Below are 24,446 nucleotides of genomic sequence, written 5' to 3'. Positions count from 1 at the left end.
GTATATCAGTGACAGTGAGAGTGACCGGGAGAGTGTGACAGTGACTGTATATGAGTGACAGTGAGAGTGACCGGGAGAGTGTGACAGTGACTGTATATCAGTGACAGTGAGAGTGACCGGGAGAGTGTGACAGTGACTGTATATGAGTGACCGTGAGCATGACCAGGAGAGTGTGACAGTGACTGTATATCAGTGACCAGGAGCATGACCAGGAGAGTGTGACAGTGACTGTATATCAGTGACCGTGAGAGTGACCGAGAGAGTGTGTGAGAGTGACCAGGAGAGTGACCGAGAGACTGTGTGAAAGTGACTGTGTGTGAGTGTGAGAGTGACTGTGTGAGTGTTACCCAGTTACGATTATTGCATTGTTCTTTTTCTTCTTTTACTTTAGTGTGTTGAATTTTGGGATTCAGGTTTTTCTTTGGCTTTTTCAAAATTCACAACTTGATGAAAGGGAAAACCTAAGAGCGAGAAGGGGGCGTGTCTCCTGAGCTTGCTGACTAAGGAATAGAGATTTGAGGACCGTGTGTGCGGGGGCTTTTTGGGGGGGGGGCTCAGAGCACCCTGAAGGTGAGGGTCACCAGGAACGGAGCTTCCTTTAATTTCCCTGAACATGCACTTTTGGAGCTTCCTGTCTCTGTTGTTGTATTTTAAACACCGTCGCTCTCTCGCTGTCTTTTATTCTCAGGCTGTGATTGAAGAAGGCTGTAGATTCTTGATTTGCGTGACGTATTGTTGCCTGTTTTACAGGAAAACAGAGGCTTGGGATCAAAGATGACGGACTCAAAATACTTCACCACGACCAAGAAAGGTGAGTGAAACCTGATGTGTGCTCTTCTTCCCTTCTTTCTTTAGTTCCCTTGTTCTTCAGACGGATAGACATTGTCCAGACCCTTGTAGTTCTGTATTACAGACTGTGATCCATCTGTTGCTCTGCATACTTTATTACCCCCCTCTCCCCCTGTTCCTCAGCGCTCAGGACCCCCACAGAGCAGGTGTGATGTGGTGGTGGATCATTCTCAGCGCTGCAGTGACACTGACGTGGTGGTGGTGTGTTAGTGTGTGTTGTGCTGGTGTAGAGTGGATCAGACACAGCAGTGCTGCTGGAGTTTTTAAACCCTGTGTCCACTCTCTGTCCACTCTGTGAGACACTCCTCCCTCGTTGGTCCACGACAGTCAGAGACAGTAGCTCATCTGTCGCTGCACAGTGTGTGTCGCTTGTCCTCTAGTCCTTCATCAGTGACACAGGACGCTGTCGGCTGGATGTTTTTGGTCGGTGGACTGTTCTCAGTCCAGACACTGAGGGGTTTAAAAAGTCCAGCAGCACTGCTGTGTCTGATCCACTCTACACCAGCACAACACACACTAACAAGCTGAAGTGTGAGAGTGACTGGGTGAATGCTCTAAAGTGAAGAGAGGAAGCACTCTGGTAGTCTCATCTCATTATGTGTGTGTGTGTGTGTGTGTCCGCTCACAGGGGAGATCTTCGAGCTGAAGGCGGAGCTGAACAGTGATAAAAAGGAGAAGAAGAAGGAGGCGGTGAAGAAGGTCATTGCCTCGATGACAGTGGGGAAAGATGTGAGGTGAGTAGCAGGACACACACCTGACACCCCTCACTGTGGTAGAGGAGGAGGAGGTTTGGAGGACGGAGATGGAGGGTATGTGTTATATATTTATAAGTTGCTTGAGTCAGTTTGAGCTCCACTGATTTGTCCGTGATGACTGCACCTTGAATGTGTCGCCTGTAAAATAAGGAGAAACCTCAACCCTGTGCTTGTCTCTGTGTAGCGCCCTCTTCCCTGATGTGGTGAACTGCATGCAGACTGATAATCTGGAGCTGAAGAAACTGGTCTATCTCTATCTGATGAACTACGCCAAGAGCCAGCCAGATATGGCCATAATGGCAGTCAACACCTTCGTCAAGGTGTGTTTGTGTGTGTGTGTGGAATGATCCCCAGTGATTAGTGTCACAGATTAGTAGTGATGTGTTTTTACAAAATATAGTAAAATAAGCGCTGAGTCGATCTGTCACTACAGGCATTTAAAAGAAACAACATCATTTGTGTGTTCGATATGTTGTCACAAAATTAATTGCGATAGACAGGGGGTACCAAGATTTATTAATAAATATAAATAATAAATACTATAAATAAAATGTCCTTTAATCGTTTCAAGTAAAATTTACAAATAAAACAATGATTTTGAAAAGAAATCGCACATTTTACATAAATTCCTTGTAGTTGCAGTTGACTTTACTGCTTTTCCATTAGCAGCGATCTGATTGGCTCTTACTGCTGGAGGGCGGGACTTTATCCGTAAACAGAATCCATGTTCAGAGTTAAGAATTTCAGCCCGTAATCGTTCCTTTATTATTAAAGTCTCTGGTTTTAACTCGCACCGCACCGTCGTCCCGAAAGTGTCCTAAAGAGCTTTGATCTCGTCCCTCGGGCTGTTTTTACTGGCCCCAGGACAGCGGCGTCTGGACCCTGCCCTGTGTGTGTCACTCAGTGGAGTCACAGCGCTCGTCATAATGCACAGATCTGATTGGCTGAGGAGCCTCACGTGTGATATGCAGAAACACATGTGATTGGTCGGTGAGTTTCCTGGAGCGCTGAACCTGCACCGTAACGACTAGAAGAGTCACACCTCTTCAGACACACACACTCTGTTCACAACTAAACAGCTCTTAGTGGTTTATCAGCTACAGGTCCAGGTCCGGATCGGACAGAGTCTGGGTCTGAACCGGGACCGCGCTCCGGTTGTTCCTGACCCCTGAGATAAACCATGTTATGTTATGACAATAAGACCATTTCATGCCACTGATTTGTCCCTCTTTTTAAAGAGCAATGAACATAAAGCGAAGATGTTATCAGGAACATTCACATGTTGGAATTGGAATATGAAACTGTTTAAAAATACTAAATAAATGAAATATGAATTTAAGATAACCACGGTTTATAAACAGTCCACATAACGGCTCCAGAACAGTACCGAATGTTAAAGGCCTAGCGTTAAGCTTGTTTAAGATCAGACCAGTCCAGCGTTATCCAGGTATTAGATGTGTGTTCCAGTATGTGGAATTAGATTAGGGAAGAGTGATGTCTGAATCTGATCTGGTTTCTGCTCTGCGGCAGGACTGTGAGGACCCGAACCCTCTGATCCGAGCTCTGGCGGTGAGGACCATGGGCTGTATCCGTGTGGATAAGATCACAGAGTATCTGTGTGAGCCCCTGAGGAAGTGTCTGAAGGATGAAGACCCCTATGTGAGGAAGACAGCGGCGGTGTGTGTGGCCAAGCTCCACGACATTAACGCCCAGCTGGTGGAGGACCAGGGCTTTCTGGACACTCTGAAGGACCTCATCTCTGACTCCAATCCCATGGTGAGCCACGTTACAGTGCAATGTACAGTGAAGAGTACTCTGTATAGGGGCCATGTTATGGTGCTTTTCCACTTTGTGGTCCCGACTCTACTGGACTCTACTCTCTGATTGGTTCCTGGTGGGTTTTCCACTCCCACAGCACCCCCCCCCCCCCCCCAAAATGTATCAGTGTCGTCTCTAACCCCGTCTCTAAGGGGAACAGTGGGCTTTGGAAACCACAACAACGGCGGCGGTAACGTTAAGCGGTGTTTACTCATGGTGTATTGGCGTGTTGTTGTTGTTTGGGACTGAACACAGCTCCGTCATCAGTTCAGACAGATCAGTAGAGTTTATTCCTTCCTTGTTGCAGCGTCCAGCTCTCGCTGGATTCTTTCGTCGGCCACCGATCCAAGGAGCGTTTGAACCTCCTCAAAAGACCACGGCGTCATTTTACGAGCTGCTGTCGTGAGTCGGATAAAAACAAACGTGATCTCTGCTGCAGCTGGAGATTTTACAGATGGAGAGTTGGTGCTGGTCGTCTGCGTTGCGTGGCGTAGAGTGACGACTCTCTCTGGACAATCAGCGCTCTGCAAGGTTTACACGCCACGGTTTAGTCCCTACTCGACTCGCTCTGAACCACGAGAGAACAGCCACTAAACAAGAACCCGCCTCCAGAACCAGGACCTGATTCACCTGGTGGAGGAGGAGAGGAGACGAGTAGAGCAGGGACCCTGCAGTGGAAAAGCACCATTGTACTTGCACTATGCAGTGAATAGTGGAGTTTTTTTCTTTTCCTTCTTTCTGACTGATAACAAGGATTTTGAATTTCCCTTGTGTATGAAAGGTGATCTGTAAATACACTTACCCTGTCTTGCCTTGACATGTGTTTCTCCTTGTGTCTCTGTGTGTATCCTTCTTTCTTCTTGATCCTTTGTTTTTAAGGTGGTAGCGAATGCTGTGGCGGCGCTCTCTGAGATTGCAGAGTCACATCCCAACAGTAACCTGCTGGACCTGAACCCTCAGACCATCAACAAGCTGCTGACAGCTCTAAACGAGTGCACGGAGTGGGGGCAGATCTTCATCCTCGACTGTTTGGCCAACTACACGCCCAGAGACGACCGCGAGTCTCAGAGGTCAGAGGTCAAAGCAGAGGCAGAACTCTTCATTCTTAGGGGCCGTGTTGTAGTGCACTATTCTTTAAATAAATCACCAATGGGTTTGGGTTGAGTTCACCTTAATTAACATTATCCAGAACATGCGACTCTAGTTTTCTGGAATGATGTTAGCTGTTGGACCTTTTCTGTAAGGGTCTGATGGTGTTCAGCCTCATAAACCTCAGTAAGGTCAGGGGCTGGTCTTGGTGGTTAGTTCTTGATCACAAACACCACTCCAACTCAACCCAGAGGAACTGGATGGAGCTCTATGCGCAGTTCCTCTGCTCCACAGCCCACTACTTCATACTCTGGCTGACTCTTGGCATTGGGCTTGGTGGCTTTAGGCTCATGCGTGGACTGAGGTCTGAGTGTTCTGCTTTTGTTTTGTCTCCACAGTATCTGTGAGCGTGTGACTCCAAGGCTGTCTCACGCGAACTCCGCCGTGGTTCTGTCGGCCGTGAAAGTGCTGATGAAGTTTATGGAGATGCTGCCGAAGGATCTGGATTATTACGGAACTCTTCTAAAGAAACTGGCCCCTCCCCTGGTCACTCTGCTCTCGGCTGAGCCAGAACTGCAGTATGTGGCTCTGAGGAACATCAACCTCATCGTCCAGAAACGGTGAGGGATTGTAATGTTGTTATTCAGCTTTAGACATTATTTCACAGACTGAAGTGAAATTAGTTTAAATAAACATTGTTTAAATGATGTAGGAACCCTAAGTTATGAAAGGACAGGCTGTGAGCACAAAGTCGAGTGAAGGGTTTTTGGAGCTGTGCAGTTCAGCTGAGCACAGCCCGACAGTGCACACCGACACGTGATGACGATAAAAACCTGTTTCTGAGAGAGAGCAGGTTTCAGCGCCTGCTGCTGGAGGAACAGAGGAGTTCTAAAATAAGTGAAATAAGACGGTTCTACTCTGTTTAGCTTCTCTAACGCACGTTCTACTTCCGTAAAAACACTATTGGAACTCGAGTTTTTAAAGAAAGTGTAGGTGAAAAGCCTTTTTACAGCTTGAAGCCTGCTTTAGGGAACAGCAGAGACACGCATGCCCTGGAGCAGAAATGTAAATATTATTGTGACTTGTTTAGCAGGCGTTGAGGGTTCAGTGTGTGAACACGCTCCCTCTGCAGCAAACACTCAGTCGCCTTCAAATTAAAAGTCCCTCCTCCACGCTGCACTCATTCGGTCTGTTGTTGCTCTGTGTTTAGGCCTGAGATCCTGAAGCACGAGATGAAGGTGTTTTTTGTGAAATATAACGACCCCATCTACGTCAAACTGGAGAAACTGGACATTATGATCCGCCTGGCCTCCCAGGCCAACATCGCACAGGTAACACACACACACACACACACACACACACATGAGACATGAGGAGAACAGCCTTCTGAGAATTTGATCCTTTTCTGACTTTATCCCACTTTTTTCCCCTTCTCTCTCTTTCTCTCTCTCTCTTTCTCTCTCTTTCTCTCTAGCTCTCTCTTCATCCTATTCTCCTCCATTTTTATTGTTGCTTTCTTTCTTGTTTTTAAAAGTCCACGTCTTTGTCCCTTTTCCGTCTCTCTCTCTCTCTCTCTATCTTGATTTGACGGTGTAGTGTGTGTTTTGATGCATGGCGTTGTGTGTTCCGTGCACAGGTCCTGGCGGAGCTGAAGGAGTACGCCACTGAGGTGGACGTGGACTTTGTCCGAAAGGCCGTCCGTGCGATCGGACGCTGCGCCATCAAAGTGGAGGTGAGTTTCCATTCAAATCTGCCTGCTTTATTAAAGGATGTGTAAAAACTGAAACCCTGCTGCGCGAGCTACACACACCTCCCCCTCCCCATGCCCCGGTGGGATTGGAAACACAGCATGACCCCCCCCCTCCCCGGGTAAAGTGGGCTTGGATGTGTTTGGGGGCTGTATTGGGGACATGGCTCCACTGCGCGGTGAGAAAACAGCAGCCAGTTAAGACTCAGATGATTTTATTGAGGAACCACTTGGCAGTGGTTGATTATTTAATGCATTAGCCTTGATTCCAGATATTAGTCTGTGATTGATCGACGAGAGTCTGATTGATCGAGTGGAACGCTGCTGTTCTCCAGGAGCTCTTACAAAATCACGTCTTTCTTTGCGGAAAAACCAATTGAAGCTAATGAAATATTGACTCAGCCGCCGCCTGTGTGAAGAAGATGGAGGGAATTCTGACTGCGTGTGTATTTTTATTCTCTCTCTCTCCCCTCGCTCTCTCTCGCTCGCTCTCTCTCTCTCTCTCTCTCAGCAATCAGCGGAGCGGTGTGTCAGTACTCTACTGGATCTGATTCAGACGAAGGTGAACTACGTTGTGCAGGAGGCCATTGTGGTCATCAAGGACATTTTCCGCAAATACCCAAACAAGTATGTCTGACTCTCTCCTCTCCACACACACACACACACACACACACTCTGGAGCGACAGAATGAGTTTATCTCTCCCTGACAGCTGTGCTGAATGTATTCATTAGATGAATGTCAAGTGGGCAGTACGCTGGTCTCAGAATCACTGTTCTCCTCACACTAGACAACACACACACACACACACCTCGTATCATCTTGTGACAGTATCATAATAGAATTTTTTCTGGCACTTTCTTTGAGTCCTCTTTCTTTTCCTCTCTCACTTCTTTTCATCTCTGTCTCTCTTTCTCTCTCTCCCTCTCTCTGTCTTCACTATATTTTCTGAATATTCTTCCACCTGTTCACTCGTTTCTGCTCTGATCATCCCCTGAGCGTTAAAGCCTCACAGAGGACAGTGGCCACGTTTCCCCTCAGTCACCACCACAGGCAGCAAGACAGTGAGGATGTTAGTGGAGGACGTCTGGTTCCATTCACCACCACTGTTCACTAATAAAGATGTGTATGTTTCTCTAGAAAGAAGCATTCTAAAAACATACTGTGTGTGTGTGTGCGCGCGCGCGCAGGTATGAGAGTGTGATTGCCACCCTGTGTGAGAATCTGGACTCTCTGGACGAGCCCGAGGCCAGAGCGGCGATGATCTGGATCGTGGGGGAATACGCTGAGAGGATCGACAATGCAGACGAGCTGCTGGAGAGCTTCCTGGAGGGATTCCATGACGAGAGCACACAGGTAACACACACACACACACACACACACACACACACAGCAGTAACAGTCTCATCTGGAAGGGCTTTTCTCTAGATATTTGAACTGTGCTGTAGGCATTTGATGGCACTGCAGGCATCCCAAAGGAACGCCATGACTCCGGAGCACACAGTTCCACTGCTCCCCAGGCCGGTGCTGTCCGGCAGATATTGGTTTTCCTTCTTAATTTTGCCCCACACGTTTTTAAAATATCGCACAACCGCATGACTCTCCAGTAGGGGGCGACATAACTGCAAAAAGATTGATCACTCGTGCCTCAGGAAGAACAATATGAGCCTAGCCTTGTCCACAATATGGAGTGTAACACCTGTAACTCCTCTTTATTCATGTGTTCAAACCTGCTCATATTTATTCACCTGTGCTTGTGTTCACCTGTGCTCTCTTGTATTTTTTTTTCAACTATGCTCACCTGTTTGCTTTTGTTCACCTGTATTCATCACCATTTACTTGTGCTCACCTGTGTTTACTTGTGTTCACCTGTATTCACCCTTGTTCACCTGTTTTTACTGGTGCTCACCTGTATTCACCCTTGTTCACCTGTGTTTACTGGTGCTCACCTGTATTCACCCTTGTTCACCTGTGTTTACTGGTGCTCACCTGTGTTTACTGGTGCTCACCTGTATTCACCCTTGTTCACCTGTGTTTACTGGTGCTCACCTGTTCTGTGCAGGTGCAGCTCCAGTTGCTGACTGCAATCGTGAAGTTGTTCCTAAAGAAACCGACAGAGACTCAGGAGCTGGTCCAGCAGGTGCTCAGCCTCGCCACACAGGTGAGAACAGATTAATCCATCAATCATCGATAAAGAACAATAAATGAATCAATTGTAAACTTGGTTGCAGCCGTCGTTGGTACCAGTGAGTGAGAAAGTCATGGAGCGGGCGTTGAGAGGTGTGCGTGCAGTGTGTGGGTTTAGTTGCGAGGGACTGATATCTGAGGTGCACTGTGTTAATTTAATTCTTCATTATTCTTTGTTTATTTTATTAAAAATATTCAGCTTCTTTTAAAAAAGAAAGATGGCTTAATACAGAAGGAAGCAACAAATGTGATTTACTTAATGACTCACTCGTTTCCATCTCTGCACTCGGAGAGGAGGGGGGGAAATGGAGGGGGAAGGAGAGAGAGGGAGACAGAAAAATGTCAGTGGGAGATTGAACTAGAGACAAATGTGAGGGGGAGAGAGGAAGAGTGGGAGTGAAATGAAAGGAAAGAGGAATAAAAGGAGAAAAAGAGAGGAAGAGTTTTGTATTTATTTGCCTCTCACTCTTAACATTTGTTGTCATTTTGGGGAAGCAGTCTGAACTAGATTTTCACTGGAGAATCATCTGCTGTGGTGTGTGTTAAACCACAAGTGTCTGTTAGCGCCAGCTGTGTTTCTAAACAGAGTAGAACCGTCTTATTTCACTTATTTTAGAACTCCTCTGTTCCTCCAGCAGCAGGCGCTGAAACCTGCTCTCTCTCAAAAACGGGTTTTTATCGTCAGCACGTGTCGGTGTGCGCTGTCGGGCTGTGCTCAGCTGAACTGCACAGCGCCGAAAACCCTTCACTCAGATACGAGGCTCACGCAGCTCAACAGCGCCCCCACCCACGGCAGTACCATATACTTTTTAATATTTACAGACGCTATGAAAAATGTGGATACTGCCCATCCCCCTTCTAAAAACAAATGCTGCATGAGTAAATTAAGTTTTGAAGTTTAAATTTCATTAAATGTTTAGAAAAGTACCGTCTTGCTCTGCTCTGTGGCCTCTACCCTGGTGTCCATTGGTGTTTATTAGAAAACACTGACAAATGGCAGAGAATATTGGGTCTGAGCGCGTCTGAGGCTTTCGGTTTCACACCAACAGCTGCATTCATCATCGACCCGACAGTTACACAACAGCCCAGAGAGGCATTTTTTTTTCCACCGACGGCAGGAAACCTCTAAACTAATACAAACCTTCTGTCACTTTCAACCTCATAAGGCGGCGGTGTCCCAGAGGACAGACTAATTCACCAGATTTCTGTGGTCAGTGTTGGAAGTAAACACAAGATGGAGGTGGTGAAACTGTAAACATCGACTACAGTCTGACTTTCAGCCCTTTTGTACAGACCTAGCCTCGCTGATGAAAACCCCACTGTAATTAAGCCCCTTTAGCCACGTGAATGCTCTTATTTCTCCGCGCTCGTTGTCTGTTTTGCTGAGTTTAACCTCGTCTTTGCGCTCTCACATAAACACGGGTCCAGCGCTGTGATTGGACAGACTCAGACGAGGGGGCGGGGCCATTCTAAAGTCTCTGCACTTGACGTCAGAAGTGGAGCAGAATCAGAGCGGCTCGTTTTACCCTGTGTTTCTGACTGGGGTCTTGTTTCACAGTGTGTGGGTTGGTGGACTCCAGATACATACTTTAACGTGAGCATCCGATATGCTCCCTGTGTGTGCCTATAAAAATTAATAGTGTAGTAAAGCGGCACGGTGGAGCAGCTGGTGGTGTCTCTGTCACAGCTCCGTGATCCTGGAGGGTGTGGGTTCAGGTCCCGCTCCGGGTGACTGTCTGTGAGGAGTGTGGTGTGTTCTCTCTGTGTCTGCGTGGGTTTCCTCCGTGTGACTGTCTGTGAGGAGTGTGGTGTGTTCTCTCTGTGTCTGCGTGGGTTTCCTCCGGGTGACTGTCTGTGAGGAGTGTGGTGTATTCTCTCTGTGTCTGCGTGGGTTTCCTCCGGGTGACTGTCTGTGAGGAGTGTGGTGTGTTCTCCCTGTGTCTGTGTGGGTTTCCTCCAGGTGACTGCCTGTGTGGTGTGTTCTCCCTGTGTCTGCGTGGGTTTCCTCTGGGTGGTCTGGTTTCCTCCCATGCTCCAAAAACACACGTTGTGTGAGTGTGTGTTGCCCAGTGTTTCCAGGTAGGCTCCAGACCCTGAACTGGATAAGGGTTACAGATAATGAATGAACATCTTCATAATCTTGACATTTGCAGTGTATTTGTTTTGTAATGAAGCACTGTTTCTTATGAGGTGTCATGTACACTGATGTGTCGGGATGTGGATTGTACTGACGGTGCTGATGCTGAGCGGAGTGTGTTCAGGTGAAGGGCGTTCTGTAATAAACAGAGGCCTGAGTGGACGCCTCAGTGCTGTTATTAACTCTGAGAGTCAGTGCCAGGAGCCCCTCTGAACGCCAGTCTTCTATCAGAGTAAAATCCTGGAGCCTGGTTTATGCCCCTCAGCTGCTGATTTGTTCTTGCCCTGTCTCTGGCTCTAGCTTTTATTGCTGCTGTGTCCAGCGTTATTACCCAGAGGAACAGTAAACTGGAACAGTCCTGAATTATTCAGAGAAAAGTGGCCTGTTGCTTCTCTGTGCTTTTAGGAACATTCATCAAACACTGTAAAGTGGGGCCCCGTCCACACGGACACCTTTTTAATTCAAAACACAGCTTTTTCTCTCTCTGCTTTTGAAAATATCTTCATCCAGACGAAAATGAAAATGACTGCATTCTCATGCCAGTCCAGTAGGGTGCCGTAGTACCTCTTACAGAGAGACCTCAAAACACGAGACACTACGAAACACAAGACACTTGGGTTTAATCCCAAATTCTCCCTCTGTAGTGCACTACACACGTCCTGAAACGACTGAATCTAGATGTTAACAATGCAGTATATATTTCTAACACACAACATTTCTATTTATTCATCTGTGTGAATCTGAACTCTAGTGCTGTCTGTGTGTGTACAGTGTAGTTTATGACTGATGTAGTTCACTGTAGAGGGAGCGAGGAGCTGTGTGTGTACAGTGTAGTTTATGACTGATGTAGTTCACTGTAGAGGGAGCGAGGAGCTGTGTGTGTACAGTGTAGTTTATGACTGATGTAGTTCACTGTAGAGGGAGCGAGGAGCTGTGTGTGTACAGTGTAGTTTGTGACTGATGTAGTTCACTGTAGAGGGAGTGAGGAGCTGTGTGTGTACAGTGTAGTTTATGACTGATGTAGTTCACTGTAGAGGGAGAGAGGAGCTGTGTGTGTACAGTGTAGTTTGTGACTGATGTAGTTCACTGTAGAGGGAGGGAGGAGCTGTGTGTGTACAGTGTAGTTTATGACTGATGTAGTTCACTGTAGAGGGAGGGAGGAGCTGTGTGTGTACAGTGTAGTTTGTGACTGATGTAGTTCACTGTAGAGGGAGCGAGGAGCTGTGTGTGTACAGTGTAGTTTATGACTGATGTAGTTCACTTTAGAGGGAGGGAGGAGCTGTGTGTGTACAGTGTAGTTTATGACTGATGTAGTTCGATGTAGAGGGAGAGAGGAGCTGTGTGTGTACAGTGTAGTTTATGACTGATGTAGTTTAGTGTAGAGGGAGAGAGGAGCTGTGTGTGTACAGTGTAGTTTGTGACTGATGTAGTTCACTGTAGAGGGAGAGAGGAGCTGTGTGTGTACAGTGTAGTTTGTGACTGATGTAGTTTACTGTAGAAGGAGGGAGGAGCTGTGTGTGTACAGTGTAGTTTATGACTGATGTAGTTCGCTGTAGAGGGAGCGAGGAGCTGTGTGTGTACAGTGTAGTTTGTGACTGATGTAGTTCACTGTAGAGGGAGAGAGGAACTGTGTGTGTACAGTGTAGTTTATGACTGATGTAGTTCACTGTAGAGGGAGAGAGGAGCTGTGTGTGTACAGTGTAGTTTGTGACTGATGTAGTTCGCTGTAGAGGGAGTGAGGAGCTGTGTGTGTACAGTGTAGTTTATGACTGATGTAGTTCGCTGTAGAGGGAGAGAGGAGCTGTGTGTGTACAGTGTAGTTTGTGACTGATGTAGTTCACTGTAGAGGGAGAGAGGAGCTGTGTGTGTACAGTGTAGTTTATGACTGATGTAGTTCGCTGTAGAGGGAGAGAGGAGCTGTGTGTGTACAGTGTAGTTTATGACTGATGTAGTTCGCTGTAGAGGGAGAGAGGGGCTGTGTGTGTACAGTGTAGTTTGTGACTGATGTAGTTCGCTGTAGAGGGAGAGAGGAGCTGTGTGTGTACAGTGTAGTTTGTGACTGATGTAGTTCGCTGTAGAGGGAGAGAGGAGCTGTGTGTGTACAGTGTAGTTTGTGACTGATGTAGTTCACTGTAGAGGGAGAGAGGAGCTGTGTGTGTACAGTGTAGTTTATGACTGATGTAGTTCGCTGTAGAGGGAGCGAGGAGCTGTGTGTGTACAGTGTAGTTTGTGACTGATGTAGTTCGCTGTAGAGGGAGCGAGGAGCTGTGTGTGTACAGTGTAGTTTGTGACTGATGTAGTTCGCTGTAGAGGGAGAGAGGAGCTGTGTGTGTACAGTGTAGTTTGTGACTGATGTAGTTCGCTGTAGAGGGAGAGAGGAGCTGTGTGTGTACAGTGTAGTTTGTGACTGATGTAGTTCACTGTAGAGGGAGAGAGGAGCTGTGTGTGTACAGTGTAGTTTATGACTGATGTAGTTCGCTGTAGAGGGAGAGAGGAGCTGTGTGTGTACAGTGTAGTTTATGACTGATGTAGTTCGCTGTAGAGGGAGCGAGGGGCTGTGTGTGTACAGTGTAGTTTGTGACTGATGTAGTTCGCTGTAGAGGGAGAGAGGAGCTGTGTGTGTACAGTGTAGTTTGTGACTGATGTAGTTCGCTGTAGAGGGAGAGAGGAGCTGTGTGTGTACAGTGTAGTTTGTGACTGATGTAGTTCACTGTAGAGGGAGAGAGGAGCTGTGTGTGTACAGTGTAGTTTATGACTGATGTAGTTCGCTGTAGAGGGAGAGAGGAGCTGTGTGTGTACAGTGTAGTTTATGACTGATGTAGTTCGCTGTAGAGGGAGAGAGGAGCTGTGTGTGTACAGTGTAGTTTATGACTGATGTAGTTCGCTGTAGAGGGAGCGAGGGGCTGTGTGTGTACAGTGTAGTTTGACTGATGTAGTTTAGTGTAGAGGGAGAGAGGAGCTGTGTGTGTACAGTGTAGTTTGTGACTGATGTAGTTCACTGTAGAGGGAGAGAGGAGCTGTGTGTGTACAGTATAGTTTATGACTGATGTAGTTCGCTGTAGAGGGAGAGAGGAGCTGTGTGTGTACAGTGTAGTTTATGACTGATGTAGTTCGCTGTAGAGGGAGCGAGGGGCTGTGTGTGTACAGTGTAGTTTGACTGATGTAGTTTAGTGTAGAGGGAGAGAGGAGCTGTGTGTGTACAGTGTAGTTCGTGACTGATGTAGTTCACTGTAGAGGGAGCGAGGAGCTGTGTGTGTACAGTGTAGTTTGACTGATGTAGTTCAGTGTAGAGGGAGAGAGGAGCTGTGTGTGTACAGTGTAGTTTGTGACTGATGTAGTTCACTGTGTAGGTTTGTACCCTGTGTAAATTTACAATAAAACCAGCCTCATCTTTACCTCCCTCCTCTCTCCAGGACTCGGATAACCCTGACCTGCGGGACCGTGGTTATATTTACTGGCGTCTCCTGTCCACTGACCCGGTCGCAGCGAAGGAGGTGGTCCTGGCGGAGAAACCTTTGATCTCAGAGGAGACGGACCTGATTGAGCCCACTCTGCTGGACGAGCTGATCTGCCACATCGGCACTCTCGCCTCGGTCTACCACAAACCGCCCAGCGCCTTCGTGGAGGGCAGCCGCGGGGTCCAGCACAAACGCCTCCCCGCGCGCACCGGATCGTTAGTACCTCACACACACACACACACACACACACAGAGGACTGAAATCTCACACACATTTATATAAGTGTACAAAAACAGTGTCTCATAGGGCTATCACAGTAACTGTAAGATGGTAATACAGCGCTGGTGACCACTCAGGGCGCTTCTGGGTGTAAACTTACGCTTAAAAACTCACTAGCGGAATCCCCTCTGGAACTAGGTAGCTGTTAAGACGTATTTGCAGAGAGCACGGGTGGCCAGAGAGGTCAGTGAGATGACTGAGGGACTCGCCTTTATATTGCCATAGAATACAATAAAGGATACTAGACAAACAACAAGACACTCCCCCCACAATAAACCCTCAACATCCACAGAGTAATCAGCACAGTCTTTGGTTAAGGCTAACGCTTTAGGAGCCCCACCAGTTTAATGGTGGTCCATGAGCAGTACACAGAGTATGTGAGGAATAGAGGAGTCTAGTGAAGGAATCAATTCAGCAAACACCCGACACACTTCAGTTCTCACAGTAATAAATACTCCTTACTGAGCTCGAAACACTAGGTTTTTCAAAAAGGAGATCTGCCAGCAGAGAAAGCCACTCTCTCCTATTCCCTACCTGGCTTCCTCTATTCAAACTCCAGCCCAGTGGAACCCTCTCTACCACCCCTAGTGGACAGGAGGAAAAATTAAAACAAAATATGGCACCAGGTGGTCCAGTCCTGCTGTAATAACTGCACAGCCTTTGCTACTACGACGTAAACGTGTTCCTCTTGTTTTACCTTTTACAGCATGTGTAATGAATGTTAAATTAGAGTGTAACTTTTCCCAGCTGTTGGTGTCTGAACTGCAGCTGTTCGTTTATAAAATGGCGTTAAACTCAGTCACAAAACCAAGTGCAGTTTCAGAGCATTTCAGCTTTCAACCAAATGAAAAGGGAGAGGCAGTCAATTCAGACGAAGCTGTGCCAGAAAAGTCACTGTGAAATGGGGAAGTCTGTCTTCCTGTCGTCTATCTCTCGAAGCTCAACTGCCTCCAGCAGCTCAGAGTCATGGAGCAGCCTCAGGAGGAACAGTTCTGGACGGTTCCAGGGCACAGTGAGGAGTGTAGCACTAGAATCAGTCGTCAGTTAGTTAGTTATGAAGTTAGCGCTCTCCTGAATTTAGAGTCAGTTCCACCTTAAGTAATGTAACTGTAACAGCAAAAATAAGTCAGTGTTACCCCCCTATGGAGCAGGAATAGAGCAACATCCTCATCTCGGTTGGTGCTTTTCAGCGTTTGGAGTCTCTCCGTTGTCTAAAAATCTCCAGATGGCGTTTCTCTGCCGTGAGCAGAGAGAGAGAAAGCCTAGCACCGGACCCAGACACTTTGTTTTTTTACCCATTTACAGACACTGGGGCTTCGTAAACACATTAGAGCGGTTTCTAGAGCAGCACATGGAGAGGAGACACACTCAGAGCTTTATACACAGGGCTTTTTAATTAAAATGGTGAAAGTCACCTTTAAGTGGACTGGGAAATTAGAAAAAATAACTGTAACTTTAACAAGTTGCTTCTTTTTAATATCTCTGTCTCTCTGTCTCATTTTTCTCAACCCCTCTCTCTCTCTCTCTCTATCTCTCTAACCATCTCTCTATCTCTATCACTCTCTCTCTCTCTCTCTCTCTCTCTATCACTCTCTCTCTCTATCCATCTCTCTCTCTCTCTGTCTCTTATTTCTCAAACCCCCCCTCTCTCTATCACTCTCTCTCTATCCATCTCTCTGTCTCTTATTTCTCAACCCCCCCCCCTCTCTGTCTCTCTCTCTCTCTCAGTGGTGAGAGTGCTGAGAGTCCAGATGTCGGTCAGTCAGTGAGTGTCTCTGAGGCTCCGCCCGCTGTGATTCCATCTCAGGGAGATCTGCTCGGTGATTTGCTGAACCTGGACTTGGCTCCTCCCACCACCAACGTTCCAGTCGTGCCCAGCTCCATGCAGATGGGGGCCATGGACCTGCTGGGCGGGGGGCTGGACAGTCTGGTGGGTCTACAAGCTCTGTTTCTTAATAATAACATGGATGTTAAATGAATACCTGTGCTGGTGCGTCTCGATCTTAGTGGTACGAAGAAAGCATCCGTAGCATCCTTATTTATGGTGCTTTCCCACTGCATGGGCTCGGCACTTTTCCCTGACGTGTAGTGTCCATGCAGTGAATAAGTGCCATTAGACTGAGTAGAGACCTGGGTTGGGCTTTCACTGTTTTAAGATCGTATCTGGAGGATAGAAATTACTTTATTGCCATCAGTAGCTATGAATAAAAAACTGAATATATCTCTGACCTGTGTTGTCCCACAAGGATCTGTATTTGGGCCTGTAAAGTTAAATCATTGTAGTAACAAAATCTGCCTGGTACCACCTCAAGAACACGTCAAAGTTTAAATGATACACATCACGACCAGACTTAGACAAACTGAGATGCCTTTCTGACCACTGTTTAAAACTGATCCTAGATCAGAACTCCAGAATGTTTATTGTTTGTCTGTCAGAGCTCTCACGCGTTTCTGTTTAATGAATGTGAACTTGTTTCCACTTTTCCTCTTTGACTCGGATCCTGTCCTTTTTCTGTTTGACTCTTGTCTGTTTGTGTTTCTCTGTTTCTTCTCTCCGCTCCGCTCTGCAGATGGGGGATGATTCAGAGACGGTAATTGACTGCAGTGAATAGACCACTGACACCAGCTCTTCCTCTTCATGCATTTCATTAAACTCACAGATGCCAGGCTCAGCTTTACTTTAGAGTCTTTTTCGAGACCGTTACACACTTGAGGACGACTTTATTTTAGCGAAAGACACTGAATGTAAACCTAGACTTCTGTACAATCAACAGAAGACTGAAAGTATTTAAAGAACCTTAAAGTGTTCAGTGCATGTTCACATCACTGTGTGAATCTGGAGTCCACCAACCCACACACTGTGAAACAAGACCTCAGTCAGTTTACTGTGCGCTGCCTGAGTCAGAAAAGGCAGGATAAAACGAGTCGCTCTGATTCTGCTCCGTCAAACGCAGAGACATTTCAGGCCGCTTTCAGCACCTGTTCCTTTAAATGATAATGAGCCGCTCGCTGTTCACCCCGACCCCGAGCGCACAGCAGTGAGGAGCGAGGAGCAGAAGCTCTGGTTTTTAGCCGTTTTCACTCTGTTCTCTTTCTTCTCCGTTTTTACTCAGTGCTCTTATTTCTCCGCGCTCGTTGTGTCTGTTATGCTGAGTTTAACCTCGTCGTTGCGCTCTCACATAAACACGGGTCCAGCGCTGTGATTGGACAGACTCGGGCGAGGGGGCGGGGCCATTCTAAAGTCTCTGCACTTGACGTCAGAAGCGGAGCAGAATCAGGGCGACTCGTTTTATCCCGTGTTTCTGACTCAGGCAGCGCACAGAACACTGACTGGGGTCTTGTTTCACAGTGTGTGGGTTGGTGGGCTTTAAATGTGAATTTACAAAATACAGCACTTCTAAGGACACATAAGTACTTTATCAGGAGTGCACTGGTGTAATAATATTATGTACGTACTTCAGGCTCAGTGCTTCTCATCCTGTCAGTAACATCATCATCAGAGTTAGCGACTAAAGCTTATCACACACCATCTTTCTCTTTGATCCTCTCTCTCTCTCTCTCCATTGCTTTACTCGTTTGTCTGCGCTCCGTCAGTCTGGCTCTCACTACAGGACGGAGGTGCAGTCTCCTCAGCCGCATGACTATAGCGAGAGAGAGGTCTGTACAGACTTCTCCATGGCTTTAAGCTCATTTAGACGCAGACTCTCACTGTAGTCCCTGCCCTTCACCTTTAGAATGCATTGCAGGTGGAAAGACTGATCCCAGATCAGTGTACGTGGGCTGTTAGCATTGCTTATAAACACACTACCTTTCCTCTGAGCAGGATTTATAGGTCCATGTGTGACATTTGTCTGGTGAAAATGACCCACTTCAGCTCCATTCACCACTTATTTCTATAATTACAGGCTGTAGTCCATCTGTTGCTCTGCATACTTTGTTACCCCCCCCCCCCCCCTCTCCCCCTGTTCCTCAGCGCTCAGGACCCCCACAGAGCAGGTGTGATGTGGTGGTGGATCATTCTCAGCGCTGCAGTGACACTGACGTGGTGGTGGTGTGTTAGTGTGTGTTGTGCTGGTGTAGAGTGGATCAGGCACAGCAGTGCTGCTGGAGTTTTCAAACCCTGTGTCCACCCTCTGTCCACTCTGTGAGACACTCCTCCCTCGTTGGTCCACCTTGTAGATGTAGAGTCAGAGACAGTAGCTCATCTGTCGCTGCACAGTGTGTGTCGCTCGTCCTCTAGTCCTTCATCAGTGACACAGGACGCTGTCGGCTGGATGTTTTTGGTCGGTGTACTGTTCTCGGTCCAGACACTGAGGGGTTTAAAAACTCCAGCAGCACTGCTGTGTCTGATCCACTCTACACCAGCACAACACACACTAACACCACCACCACGTCAGTGTCACTGCAGCGCTGAGAATGATCATCCACCACATCTCACCTGCTCTGTGGGGGTCCTGAGCGCTGAGGAACAGGGGGGAACTGTGGAGCTGTGGAACTTAGAAATCCTGCTTTGTTGAACGGCATGTTTGGGTTTGGTTGAATAAACCCGGAGGCTGTAGTGACAGTTCCCTAACACCGTGTAATCCCCACCCTCACTCTGTCAATAAAATGCTTTAACAGGCGTCTCACCTTCCAGGCACACTGTCCTCACTCCTCCTTCACTCCTCCATTCGCTGTCCCTCCATCATCTGCTCAGATCACTGTCTAACTCTTGCTCTCTGTTCTCCTGCAGCTTGGTGGCGATCTCGGAGGGAGTCCTGCGGTGAGTTCAGTTTTTCTTCTTTAGAGTGAAATTTCTGCTCAAAAACAACACCATAGTTCTGTAATGACACAACATGGCTTTACATGGAATATTTAAAGGGGATGTACTACAACAATCTCCCTTGTTCAGAGCATGATCACATTTTAAAGTGTGAATCTGGAGTCCACCAACCCACACACTGTGAAACAAGACCCCAGTCAGTTTTCTGTGCGCTGCCTGAGTCAGAAACACGGGATAAAACGAGTCGTTCTGATTCTGCTCCGCTTCTGACGTTAAGTGCAGAGACTTTAGAATGGCCCCGCCCCCTCGTCTGAGTCTGTCCAATCACAGCGCTGGACCCGTGTTTATGTGAGAGCGCAAAGACGAGGTTAAACTCAGCAAAACAGACACAACGAGCGCGGAGAAATAAGAGCACTGAGTAAAAACGGAGAAGAAAGAGAACAGAGTGAAAACGGCTAAAAACCAGAGCTTCTGCTCCTCGCTCCTCACTGCTGTGCGCTCGGGGTCGGGGTGAACAGCGAGCGGCTCATTATCATTTAAAGGAACAGGTGCTGAAAACAGTTCTTTGGGGTTTTAATGACGTCTAAGGATTGAGTTCCTCTTTGAAAAATTGGGAGGGGATGTTTGTTTAACGGTCGCTCACACACACACACACACACACACTGACTGATCCAGGGTCCTCTGCCTGAAGGCTGAGGGGTGGTTGTATTTGTAGAATGTGAATGCAGCAACTCCTGTGTGTGATCTGATTGGTTGATCTGACTGTCCTCCACAGATGGGCGTGGCTGTAGGGGGCGCTCCGGTGACGATGCCTGCTGTGGGCGGGGGTCTCGGGGACCTGTTTGATCTCGGAGGGGGCGTGGGCATGACCTCAGGATTCTACAGCCCTCCCAAAACTGTGAGTTCTGCCCGAATGCAGCAGGCACCTGTTCATGAGCAGTGGTTCAGTTAGAGCTCGGGGTGGTGGGGGGTGCTGTTGTCCCCTCCCCTAATTTGCCCCTTAGTCATGACACGATTACACTGCTATGCAAAAGTTTGGGTACAGCGACAGGTCCTTAATTGTGTCCGTTTGTTTCTCTGCGTGTGTCTCTGTTTTCTCTCTCTCTGTCTCTGTTTTCTCTCTGTCTGTCTCTGTTTCTGTCTCTCTCTCTCTTTCTCTCTGTCTCTCTTTCTCTCTCTCTCTTTCTCTGTCTCTCTTTCTCTGTCTCTCTCTCTCTTTCTCTCTCTCTCTCGCTCTCTCTCTGTGAGATCAGGTTTGGCTGCCAGCGATGAAAGCTAAAGGCCTGGAGATCTCAGGGACGTTTGTGAGACGCGGTGGAGTCATTAACGTGGACCTGTCCCTCACAAACAAAGCCATGAGCGTGATGACTGACTTCGCCATTCAGTTCAACAAGAACAGGTGAGACGTCCCCCACCTGAGGACACTGCAGTCCTCTCTCTCATTCCTCTCTCTGTCTCTCTTCCCTTCCTCTTTTTTTTTACACTATTCTCAAATCTGTCTCTTTGTTTGCTTCTCTCTCTCTCTCTAGTTTTGGCCTGTCTCCTGCTGGTCCTCTGCAGGTTCTGACTCCTCTGAGCCCCAATCAGACGGTGGAGGTGAGTTTGCCGCTGGGCACCACTGGTCCGGTCATGAAGATGGAGCCCCTCAATAACCTGCAGGTGAGCGGCTCTTTAAAGTGTATCATGTAACTGCTCTTTAACGCGCTGCTCATTGGTTGATCGTGAGTTTGACGATTGGTGATGTCACAGCCATCTGTAAGTAGGAGTCCAGTTTTCCACCGCATGCCCCTACTCTACTGTACAAGGCTATTGTGTGCTGTTCCATCAGGTAAATCTGTTCCTTTAAATGATAATGAGCCGCTCTCTGTTCACCCCAACCCCGAGTGCACAGCAGTGAGGAGCGAGGAGCAGAAGCTCTGGTTTTTAGCCGTTTTCACTCTGTTCTCTTTCTTCTCCGTTTTTACTCAGTGCTCTTATTTCTCCACGCTTGTTGTGTCTGTTTCGCTGAGTTTAACCTCGTCTTTGTGCTCTCACATAAACGCGGGTCCAGCGCTGTGATTGGACAGACTCAGACGAGGGGGCGGGGCCATTCTAAAGTCTCTGCACTTGACGTCAGAAGCGGAGCAGAATCAGAGCAACTCGTTTTATCCAGTGTTTCAGACTCAGGCAGCGCACAGAGATCATGCTCTGAACAAAGTAGTTATATCTTTTCTGTTAGTCTCTGCTGAGACCAAAGACCAAGGTCCTCCCAGAAGAGTCTGGAGGTCCAGTTCATCAGGACCGAACTCAGTCCCGTGTGTTGTTTGTGGAAGTGTATGTAGGTGAACACAGATGTTGATTCTGAGCCTGAATTTTGAGCAGTGTGTTCTAATAATAATAATAATAAATGGAATTTTTAAAGCGCTTTTCAGTAACCCAAAGACGCTGTTACAATCAGATGAACACATAAACACAATCACATCCATAACACTACATAAGATACAATGATACAAAACAGGAACAAGGGTAAAAACAAACAAGGGCTAATCAGAAACAGAGGGATTAAATGCAGCCGCAGACAGGTGTGTTTTAAGTTTGGATTTAAATAGTGATAGAGATGTTGACTGTTGAATTTCTGGAGGAAGGGAGTTCCAGAGGCGGGGGGCATGCCTGGAGAAGGCTCGATCTCCAAGACTACGCAGCTTAGAAGGGGGAATGGTGAGTAAACCAGCTGAGGAAGATCTGAGAATGCGATTAGGTGTGTATGGTTGAAGAAGGTCCGATAAGTAAGAGGGAGCTTGGTTATTGAGAGCTTTGTAGGTGAGAAGGAGGATTTTGAACTGAATACGATATTTAACAGGAAGCCAGTGGAGGTTGTGGAGAACTGGGGTGATGTGGTGGTGGGACCGGGTGTGGGTGAGGAGACGGGCAGCAGAGTTCTGGACCATTTGGAGTTTATGTAGTAGTGAGTAGCTAATGCCAGAAAGAAGAGAGTTACAATAGTCAAGACGGCTGGAGATGAATGCATGGATGAGGTGTTCAGGTGCAGACTGGGAAAGAGAAGGATGGATTTTAGCAATGTTGCGAAGGTGGAAGAATGAGGTTTTTATGACGGAACTAACATGGGAATGAAACGTGAGCGTAGAGTCAAGGGTGACACCAAGATTTCCGACCACAGTGGAGGGGGACAGGGTGACATCATCAATTGAGAGTGTGAGGGAGCCAGTTTTATTTAGGGTAGATTTGGAGCCAATGAGGATTAGGTCAGTTTTATTACTATTAAGCATCAGTGAATTTTGTGTCATCCAGTGCCTGATTTTTGAGAGACATAGTTCCAATTTGGAGAGTGGTGGGTTATTGAAAGAATTGGTCCGGAGGTAAATCTGTGTGTCATCAGCGTAACAGTGAAAATCAAGATTGAAATGACGGATAATATGGCCGAGGGGAAGACAATAAACATTAATGGGCCAAGGACAGAGCCTTGTGGGACCCCTTTTGAGATGGATGAAATGGTTGAACTATGTCCAGAAAGTGTGACAAATTGTTTTCGATCTGTTAGGTAAGATCTAAACCAGTCAAGGGCAGAACCAGTGACACCCAGCTCACGCAGTCTTGAGAGGAGAATGGCATGATTTACTGTGTCAAAGGCAGAACTTAAGTCAAGGAGGACCAGAATACTTAGAGCTCCCGTATCTGCAGCCACCAGCAGATCATTGATAACTTTGACCAAGGCAGTTTCGGTACTATGGTGAGGGCGAAAACCAGACTGAAATGAGTCGAGAAGGTTATTGGATTCTAGATATGTTGTCAGCTGGGTGGCTACGACACGCTCAAGGATTTTAGAAAAAAATGGAAGATTTTAAATCGGACGGAAATTATTTAGATTTGCTGGGTCAAGACCAGGTTTTGTAAGGATAGGTGTAACTGCAGCTAATTTGTAAACTGAGGGGACATAGCCAGAAAACAGTGAATGGTTAATAATAGAGGTTAGATGAGGGACCAAAGCAGTCATGCAGGCTTTCGTTAGTGAGGTAGGGAGGGGATCAAGAGAGCAGGTGGTACTTTTAGAATGGGTAATGATATCACTGATAAGAGAAGGAGTAACCGGGCTGAAATCAGAAAAACAGGGCGTGGATATAGAACAGACTGAGGGCTGTGGAGACAGTGAGGAAGGAAAGGTGGATTTAGATGAGATAATCGTAAGAGAGTTATTAATATTGGAAATTTTATCCTCAAAGAAGTGTAAGAAGGAGTTGCAGAGTTCAGAGGAGGGTGTCATGTTGCTGCCAGGGGCTTTGAAAAGTTTAGAGATTGTTGTAAAGAGATTACGGGGGTTAGCATTAGGCCTATTAATAAGACCTGAGAGATACCTAGACTTGGTGGTGTGTAAGGAATCTCTGTATTTGCGCATGTGTTGCAGATAAGCATCAGCATGCACCGTTAATTTGTTTTTTTTTGTACAGCCTTTCAAGCTGACGTCCAGCTTGTTTCATAGCGCGCAGCTCAGTGGTGAACCAGGGAGCAGAAGTGGTGAGAGAGACCAATTTGGTTTTTGTAGGAGCAGAAGCATTGAGGGACGCGGAAAGAGCAGAGTTAAGCATTGTGGCATGTACCTCAGGAGAGGATGGAGCAGTGAGAACAGGAAAGCTCATGTTGATGGACTGAGCGAAGGAACAGGGATCAACAGATTTAATATTACGGAAAGAGATAAGTCTTTTAACAGATTGGTGAGCTACATTCATAGGGACAGAGAATAGAAGGAGCTTATGGTCAGAGAGTGGAAACAGGAGAGGATGAAGGTTCTGAACCAGGACAGAAGAAGACGGACTAGGTCAAGTGTGTGACCTTTGTCATGAGTAGGAAAATCTACATGTTGAGTGAAGGAAAAGCAGTCAAGGAGAGCTAAAAAATCAGTCACAAACTTGTTGTCAGGAGTGTTAACATGTATATTGAAGTCACCAAGTAGCAACAGTCGAGAGGAAGAAGAGTTAGCGAGAGTGAGTAGCTCAGATAGTTCAGAGAAAAAGGATGAATTAGATTTGGGGGGCCATAGATGAGGAGTACAGTAATAGAGCCAGGTGTTTTGACTGCAAGATACTCAAAAGATGATGGTGATGAGAAAACAAGTTCAGTAATTTTGAGATTGTTTTTAAAGATCACTGCCAGACCGCCCCCACGGCCTGAGGAACGTGGTTTTTGCACATAATTAAAGTTGGGTGGGGTTGCTTGGTTGAGAGAATAGTAATCACCTGGTTGTTGCCATGTTTCTGTTAGGAAAAGGAGATCAAGTGAATTGTCCAATATTAATTCTTGCAACAGATAAGATTTGTTAGTGAGCGAGCGGACATTAAGGAGGGCAAACGAGGAACTAGGGGGAACAGAGGTAA

At 47.0% G+C, this 24,446-nt stretch overlaps 1 protein-coding gene across 4 annotated transcripts in view; it reads left to right on the top strand.

The window, feature by feature from the left end:
• Window positions 1-24,446, top strand: part of LOC136679227 (AP-1 complex subunit beta-1) — a 67,558-nt gene that overhangs the window by 6,000 nt on the left and 37,112 nt on the right. For 3 of the 4 annotated variants that reach the window (XM_066657640.1, XM_066657639.1, XM_066657637.1), the window contains exons 2-19: window positions 751-811; window positions 1,478-1,583; window positions 1,789-1,924; window positions 3,135-3,380; window positions 4,302-4,492; window positions 4,910-5,131; window positions 5,722-5,842; window positions 6,148-6,243; window positions 6,770-6,885; window positions 7,448-7,613; window positions 8,320-8,418; window positions 13,995-14,254; window positions 16,047-16,248; window positions 16,889-16,909; window positions 19,051-19,080; window positions 19,856-19,978; window positions 20,334-20,479; window positions 20,610-20,739. In XM_066657640.1, coding sequence (XP_066513737.1) covers window positions 775-811; window positions 1,478-1,583; window positions 1,789-1,924; window positions 3,135-3,380; window positions 4,302-4,492; window positions 4,910-5,131; window positions 5,722-5,842; window positions 6,148-6,243; window positions 6,770-6,885; window positions 7,448-7,613; window positions 8,320-8,418; window positions 13,995-14,254; window positions 16,047-16,248; window positions 16,889-16,909; window positions 19,051-19,080; window positions 19,856-19,978; window positions 20,334-20,479; window positions 20,610-20,739 — 2,448 coding nt within the window. In that variant the 5' untranslated portion in view covers window positions 751-774. The remainder of the gene's footprint in view (window positions 1-750; window positions 812-1,477; window positions 1,584-1,788; window positions 1,925-3,134; window positions 3,381-4,301; window positions 4,493-4,909; window positions 5,132-5,721; window positions 5,843-6,147; window positions 6,244-6,769; window positions 6,886-7,447; window positions 7,614-8,319; window positions 8,419-13,994; window positions 14,255-16,046; window positions 16,249-16,888; window positions 16,910-19,050; window positions 19,081-19,855; window positions 19,979-20,333; window positions 20,480-20,609; window positions 20,740-24,446) is intronic. The other variant, XM_066657638.1, reaches the window with a different exon arrangement.

This window comes from Hoplias malabaricus, chromosome Y (genome assembly GCF_029633855.1).
Source record: "Hoplias malabaricus isolate fHopMal1 chromosome Y, fHopMal1.hap1, whole genome shotgun sequence".
Lineage (NCBI taxonomy): Eukaryota > Metazoa > Chordata > Actinopteri > Characiformes > Erythrinidae > Hoplias > Hoplias malabaricus.
This window is presented reverse-complemented; position numbering and strand designations above follow the sequence as displayed.